At 41.1% G+C, this 7,903-nt stretch overlaps 2 protein-coding genes across 2 annotated transcripts; both read left to right on the top strand.

The window, feature by feature from the left end:
• Positions 1 to 1,213: 1,213 nt before the first annotated feature.
• atp5po (ATP synthase peripheral stalk subunit OSCP) lies at positions 1,214 to 5,421 on the top strand. Its single transcript, XM_086024458.1, has 7 exons — positions 1,214 to 1,350; positions 1,632 to 1,682; positions 1,775 to 1,885; positions 1,973 to 2,102; positions 2,707 to 2,819; positions 2,926 to 3,012; positions 5,153 to 5,421. The coding sequence occupies exons 1-7, from the start codon at positions 1,282 to 1,284 to the stop codon at positions 5,261 to 5,263; spliced, it is 672 nt and encodes a 223-aa protein (XP_085880584.1). The 5' UTR covers positions 1,214 to 1,281; the 3' UTR covers positions 5,264 to 5,421.
• A 466-nt stretch (positions 5,422 to 5,887) lies between these two features.
• LOC147151540 (uncharacterized) lies at positions 5,888 to 7,834 on the top strand. The gene is made up of 2 exons (XM_086021430.1): positions 5,888 to 6,070; positions 6,311 to 7,834. The coding sequence occupies exon 2, from the start codon at positions 6,314 to 6,316 to the stop codon at positions 6,980 to 6,982; it is 669 nt and encodes a 222-aa protein (XP_085877556.1). The 5' UTR covers positions 5,888 to 6,070; positions 6,311 to 6,313; the 3' UTR covers positions 6,983 to 7,834.
• The last annotated feature ends 69 nt before the right edge of the window (positions 7,835 to 7,903 follow it).

Raw genomic sequence — 7,903 nt, 5'->3', positions numbered from 1 at the left:
TTAAACATTTCATTTTAGCAGAGATTGCAACTGCTCTCCAGTTTCTCGTAAGATGTTATGTAATACAAAAAAGGAGTAGATGTGCAATTTTTTTTTTGGGTGTGATGACATCTCTCTTCGCCAAATCTGCAGTCTAGTTGTCTCATATTTTTGATGCTGCACTGCTTATTAACATGAATGGTCATTTGGACAAAGAAACTAAAGTTCTAAATTGCAGAAAGCTGAAAGAGCCGATTGGCCTTGTTTTAAATCACACTGAAGGAACAGCCTAGGTAAGTATTTTCTTAGCAGTTTTGTTTTTGTATAGTCTTTGAGTTTATGCTGTCAGTTATGTTTTGCTCTTCATATGGGGAAAATAAAGATGGCAATTTGAAAAAAAAAAAAAGGCTCAAACAGTTGTTTGTGTGGGTATGGTGTGTATAAATAGAGATATAAATATTTATTTGCAGAGCTGGGCACTTCACCCTTTTTTGCCGGACCGGCCGCAACCCTCCACCCTTGACCTGGGTACCCTTCCTGCCGCGTCCCGCCGCCCTTATTCATGAAAATTATCGAAGTAAGACTGCTCACATAAAGCAATTTTGAGGGAGGGAAGGAAGCAAGTTGGTGAGGCTGCTGAGCTCACAGGCCAGGCAAGATAAATTTTAGTCTATATTTTAAGGCAGGTTCATCCCCACGTTTATGAAATAGAAGCATACTTTGGGGGAAATCTGAGTACACACCTTAATATTACTTTGATGTTGAGCAACATGTCATCCTAGGACAACTCATTTTGATAAAGCAGCACCTCTCTAGAAATAAACAGAATGCCTATGCAATTTTTTTGGAATAAGCATTTTGAGTAGTAATAAATTGATCTTGGGAGTTTTTTTTTTTTTTACTTTTATATTAAAAGCTATTGACAAGTAGAACACAATGAAAGTTAACTTGTGAATACTAATATATAAAATCGTGTCTCTGTCATCTTGGCTTTACAGTATTAACGCACATGTAGCTTCTCTGTCTCAGCAGGACAGTGTGGTGCCGGCCACTGACCACATGAATCGTTCCTAGCTAGAAAAAAAAGTGATGATAGTGTCGGTGTCCCTGTGACTTGAACAGCTTGTGGAATGAGACGCCAATTTGAAGTTGACAAAGTATATTAATACGACTGTAATTATGTTACAGTATAGCATGTAGTTTTATTGTATACAGTATTTCTCTATGGGCACCGAAAGGTCGCACTCGGGTGAAAGGACTACAACCCCCATGGATAGATGAGGTATCGTCTATTCCTTGCACATGCGCAGTCTATGCTTCCAGTCTGGACAGCTGGAGGAGAAAATGGCAGCACTCATGCTAGGACAGCAGGTAAGACGTTCAATGATTTTGAACAATTTATTAGTTTTACAACAGTTCAAACTTGATATTCATGTATTTAAACATTATTCTAACGCACTATAAACGTAATGAAGACCCGTTGTTGATTTTGATTGACACGAATAACTACACGCGGCTTTGCACTTGAATGACTGCTAAAGTGCTAGCCTACCCGTCTGCTGCAATGGACAGTATGCGTGTTAATTTTAATACTGTACGCTCAAGTACTTGATATCGTTAATGTTACAATTTTGCTACTCGTGTTTGTGCAGGCCCGCCAGTTTAGCACATCAGCCATTAGGCCTGCAGCCAAACTGGTCAAGGTAAATATCAATGATAAAACATGTAGTGTGGCCGACATTCCATACGATAGAACTGTAACTGGGTTTTAATCTCATGTTGAATTTCCCTCAAGCCACCCATCCAGGTTTATGGCGTGGAAGGTCGCTATGCCACTGCTCTGTTCTCAGCTGCCAGTAAGCAGAAAAAACTGGACCAAGTGGAGCAGGAGCTGGGTAAAGTGAATGTAAGTAAAGAGGGTTTTGTAAAACCAAGCAAATACGGAAAATTGCAAAGTTGATTTACTCTTGTCCAATACTGCTTTACCCCACAGACCCTCATCAAGGACCCCAAAATTTCTAGTATTGTCATGAACCCTCATGTAAAGCGCAGCCTCAAGCAGAAGACCTTCCACGATGCCCTTGCAAAGGCAAAAGTCTCCCCTATCACAGTGAACCTCATCAGTGAGTTGTCACTTGAAGCTTATTTTTGAATATCATAAGTATTCTTCTGCTGGTGAAAAATACTATACCAGAGTGCTGTAGGTAATGAAGGACCTAAATCTATATGAATGGGTTTATATTAGCCAACACATCGCATAATCAGTTAAAAGTCTCAGAGTCAGCGTGCCCTGATCGGAGCACGGGACCAGCTGGTGAAGATCAGCCCCATAGGCAAGGCCAGCCAGGGAGGAGACCAGCCCACATTATGTTTAGATTTTGAAGACAGTATAAATGTGAGGGCTGCATGTTAGACCGTGCCCCTTTTCTGCCCTCGCCCGTCTCGGGTGAGAGCATTCGCGAGGATGGAAAAGCTGCCCAGATCTGATAATTGTACGATTCATGAACTTCAGAGATGGTCAAGAAAACTGACGACAAAATTCAATCCACTAGTGTTAGTCTTTATTTACATTGGGTACCTTCTTGAAAGATAAAACAAACACGCAACTGAGTAAGTAGTTGTTTTGCAAATTGCTAATTGGGCTTATGGACTCGAGACATACCAAACATTTCAACAGTAGCTTTGGCTAAATTTGCACCTGAGTTGATGTATTTTTGGATTCTGCAGATGTTCTGTCTGACAATGGTCGTCTGACTCTCACTGGTGACGTCATCGCTGCTTTCGGCAAGATGATGAGTGCACACCGTGGGGAGGTGATCTGCTCAGTAACCACTGCTCAGGTAGGTCGCACAAACGCCTTTCCTGTTTATTATTATTATCATTTTGCCCATGAGTATTTACTGTAGCTATACATGCATGCACCCAATCAATGTATATTCATTTCAGCCTTTGGATCCAGCAAATCTTGCTGAGCTGAAAGTTGCACTGAATGGATTTCTTCAGAAGGGTGAAACTATCAAGCTGGAAACCAAGGTACAATTTGAGTTGACATTTCATTTTCCTACCATCTTGTATCAGTGGTAGTATATCATAAGGATTGCATTTGGACCACTATTGTATTCAATTACAGTGAATGCTATTAATAGTATGAACCATAAATATGCCATAAACACTTAAATAGCATTTCAAACACAGGCATCTTCAAACATTGCTGTACCCTTAAAAGCATGATATAGGAAACCACTTACAGCTATACATAATGTACGATACTTATGTGTATAGTGTTCCCTCTCTACTTCACGGTTTCTTTTGTTGCAGCTTCACTCGATTGTGGGTTTTCATTTGTGACCATAACCTCATCTATTGCAATTTTACCTGGATATTTTGTGGAGTTTCTTGCTTTTTTTCTTCTAATTCAGAACAGTCAGAAATGCTTTTTTTACTTTAGTTTTTTTCAGGGGAAATTTGTTTTACAAAAACTAAGTCCATGGACATTAGACAGCTACTTGCCCCCAAAATCCCATTCCCTCATCGTGGGTGCGTTCTGATTTGGAAATAAGGTCCGAGCGCGCTTCTTCACTCAGATCGTCTGGAAACCCCGAACGTTATTCAGATGTGCCGTTCAGTTTTACACAGAGGTGGTCATTGTCAGTCCGTTGAGTCACTCTGTGAGCTTCCATCCATATTTTAGGCCGGCCCAGCCGGCCCTAGTCGTCGGCTTCAGCCAGACGGCGTAGAGAACAGACTTAACTGGTACTACATCACGCACACATGACATAGTCAATGTCATGTGTGTTGTGTCCCACAGACCTCAGTTACATGTCCCATATTGTTTTTATTTCACCAATCACCACGCCGTGCGTGTGTGTCTGTAGTTTTTATTTATTTATTTATTTTTTTTTTTCTTTATTTAGCTGAGTGTGACGTGGAAATTATGTTCCTGACGCCAATTTGGCTGTCGTCAACAAGGGATGAACTGGGTCCACATGGGTTAGCCTGAAATTCCATCCGTCGGTCTGATATAATGCCCACTTCTGGTTATTCAGAGTGCCCCAAAAAAGGAGCCCAGTGCAGACAGTACAGTACAAGGAGAGTAAACTGCTACCGAGCTGCATTCATTGGAGAAATTGGAGCGGAGTACGCTCTGTCTCCGACAGCACACAAGGATGACGAAGCGCCCACTTAACAACCACATTAGTGTTTCTTTTTACTTAATATAGCTTACCTTAACCAGAATCCCGTGTTGCATTGTAGCCAATGGTAAAATCCTGTTGGATTAATGTGCCTGGTAAATCCTTGTGGAATGCAAAACCAAGTGTCATGACTACGGTTTTCTACTTACGGCGGAAGTTGCTGCTTCTTCGTCTGATTTAGAAGAAGGACACAATGACGTCGAATTCATGGCGACTTAGTTTCGATTTCCACAAGGATTTACAAATCGCATTAATCCACCAGGGTTGTACCATTGGCTACATTGCGACACGGGATTGTTCTCACTCCGCCACGTGTGCAAATTTTCACAAGTGTTTAACACTGTTTAAAATGTAATTTTCTTATCAAGCATATCCTAATATTTTGAATTAATTAAAAAAAGATCATTTTAAGTTCTTTTGTCAGTTTTAATTTTGCTGCTTTTAGATTTTTGTCAAGGTATCGATGTATTTTATGCAGGTATAATATCAAAGTCAAAATTTTGGTATCGTGACAACACTGTGTGTGGAGAGGGGAGCATAATAAGTGTTATTTCAAAAGTGTGTAAGAAACGGGTAGCCCTTTGCATTAATCAGTCCCCAAGAAGTAACTTTAAAAAGGTTGGTAACCCCTGGTGTAGACAGTATTTAGCCAAGACTTTTTTTTGCCGTGTTTCCTTCGCAAATAGGTGCCTTTTTCTACTACTAACAGTGGACACGTTCCTTAAATATAATTTGTGAATTTGCAAAGGCCGAACTGAGGATATGTGTTGGAGGGTCCACTGTATTCTCAATTTACTTATGGATGCATGTGAATGTTACCTGCCTTTTTATTTATATATTTTCAATAAAAATTGTTTTAATTCCCCATTTCAGTTCTATATATAGTTTTATTGTCACTGTATTATCTATAGTTATACCACTATGATTGTGCCCTAGCCGTAACAAAATGTATATGACTTAAAATGCTTTCCTCTTTCCAGTCCGATACTTCGATCCTGGGCGGCATGATCGTCAGTATCGGGGACAAGTACGTGGACATGTCCACAAAGACAAAGATTCAGAAACTGACCAAGCTCATGAGAGAATCATAAGTCCTGTGGACTTCATCTTTGATCTGTTTTAGAAATTACCATCAAGTGGACAAATGCTGATAAATGTAAATTGCTACCTGTTTAGCATTGCAGTCGCTCCAGATGTCCAGTGTCTGTACTTCAATTCATTTGGATGTTAATAAAACCTCTCAATAATGTCCCTATGTGTTTATTTTTCAATTGTAAGTACACTGACTGGCGACATTATGAGAGCTTGCAGAAATGAGATCCAGTGGAGCTAGTGCTCATTTATTAAGCTTTTATAGGGACGATTATGTCCAGTTTTGATTGATATGGTTGATGTATTAACTCAATTGTTTTTTTTTTTATTGTGATTCTGTTTTAAGAACACTGACCGCATCATGCAGATCAGTGCTAAATCACATATTCTTTGCCTCGTTCAGTTTTGAACACGGTGAACTCGTCTTAGCGTGGTATGAAATGTGACCACGCGTTTACTAAAATGTAAGCTGTTTGTAATCAACGAACAACAACAAAAAAGTATTTTAAAATGTACTACAACCGGAACGTTCCGCTTCTTCGTGTCAACGTTTCATTCAAATGACGTTCTTCCCGGAAGTACGACATCGTATAGCCTGCGCATGCGCGCTTTTTTCATCTTGCTTCATGATTTTTTTTTTCCAAGCGAAAATGGCTTCCTGTGTCATCTCGTCTACTGTTTGAAGGATTTTAAAAAACGGAGCCACTGCTCGCATTTCCTTGCGGACACCTGGGCGTACTTTGCAGACATGACCGTTGTTAACAATACGATATTAACATTTTGCCGTGTGATATCCCGAGACTGAGGTATGAGATTTCTCCCCCCCCCCCCCCTACCTCCGCACCCCTAATCTAGGTTAACATTTCTTTTTGAGAACTACGTTACTTTTATATGCATGCTACGCTTCATTGACTAGTGGAGGCTAACGTGTTGTCGTGCGCAGCGTTAAAATTCAGTGTGATGCCAGGTACTAGTATGGTTGAGTGCATAACATCAGTTGCTGTGTTATTTTGGCGTCCCCCCCCCCCCCCCTTCACCCCCAACAGAAAATGATGCATCAAGTGACCTGTAGCAGCAGCAGCAGCAGTGACTTCTGTATGAGTGCACCTGCAGAGGATTGCCACCCGGCAAGCCGTTTTGATTTATGCAGCCTCCAATCTAACAAGTTCTACCCCTGCTCCCCGACAAACTCTGGCTTGCACTTGTCATTTGCAGGCCTGGCTCCATTGCCACAGAACATGCACAAGGTGATGGCGGGTCCCACTCAGGAGACCCAGAATCCCTTTCAGCTTCAGCCGCTGACACTCAATAGCGGGGAGGTTGCGGGGCCTGGCGGCACAAAAAAAAATACAGGCAAAGTGAAGTCCGGAAGGAGAGGCAGACCATTGGGGACCACCAAGTTAGCTGGTTACCGTACAAGTACTGGACGTCCACCTGGGACCACAAGAGCTGCTGGTTTTAAAACCAGCCCGGGGAGGCCCCTCGGTACCACCAAAGCAGCCGGCTATAAGGTGAGCCCCGGCAGACCCCCCGGGAGCGTCAAGAGTCCGGCGAGGCTCAAGGACCAGGAAAGTGGTGGTGATGCTACAAAAAAACTCGATTTCAGTCCTACAAAACTGGACTTCAATGGCTGTGATCTTCCGCTTCTTGCCTATGCCATGATGGAGAAGAGAAACTTGTGCGAGCCTCTCGTTAAGGCGGATGAGACCAGTTCATAACATCGGAGCGAGGGAAAAAAATGACACTCAGCCAAGCACTTGTCCTCAACTTCCTGATTCTATTTCAATGTACAGTCTTAGCTACATCAACAAATTCCCTTTTACCAAGATGCACTTGGCAGGGAAGCATGCGTGTTATCATGTTGGTGGTAAAAAGTGAGTCTTTTGTCATAATGTGATGCCTCCTAAGACCAGTATCTGTATCTTATACAATTTTCTATATAAGTATTTTGTGATAAACAGCCAGTCAGCCATCTCAATTTACGTAAATGTGTTATCCACTTGAAATATTCATTTTTGTTTTCCTGTAAATACCGGATTTTTGCTACAGCTGGTTTAAGTGTTAATATTGTTGTTTATGATGCATGTACACTGTACAGTATCATAAACCAGTGTTCCCAACTTTTATTGAGCCAAGGCTCATATTTTACATGTGGAAAAAATGTCTCAGAAAACCACGAAACAAAAATGCCACTAAAGGGCGTTTATAGGTAATTTACCTTCTGCCATCTAGTCAAAGAGCATTGAATTGCTCTGCCTGTCATGTCACTGACAGAGTAACTAAACAAACATAATTCATAGTAAATCATTTTTCGACCAGTTGAATACAATTAGGTGCTTTCCTATGGCGCCTAATTAGCTCTCATGTCAAACAGGTTGGGAATTATGCTACTTAGTTGTAGTTGTCGGGAGAGCTATTGTTACCATATTTGTCTGACTGAAGGTGTTAAACACACCCTCACATACTTTTCACTATGTCTAGTAACCATATTACTTACAAATCCATTGCATGTTGTTGCACTTTGTTGAAAAAAAAAATAAAAAAATAAAATAAAATTGTTTTGCTCATGACTGTTAAATCGAAGGTGTGATTCCGTCTATGTACAGCAGAGGGCCTCCGTCTGTAAATACAACAATTAA

This window comes from Filicampus tigris, chromosome 2, assembly GCF_054856515.1.
Source record: "Filicampus tigris isolate MCC_2025a chromosome 2, RoL_Ftig_1.0, whole genome shotgun sequence".
In the NCBI taxonomy this organism is placed as follows: Eukaryota; Metazoa; Chordata; class Actinopteri; order Syngnathiformes; family Syngnathidae; genus Filicampus; species Filicampus tigris.
This window is presented reverse-complemented; position numbering and strand designations above follow the sequence as displayed.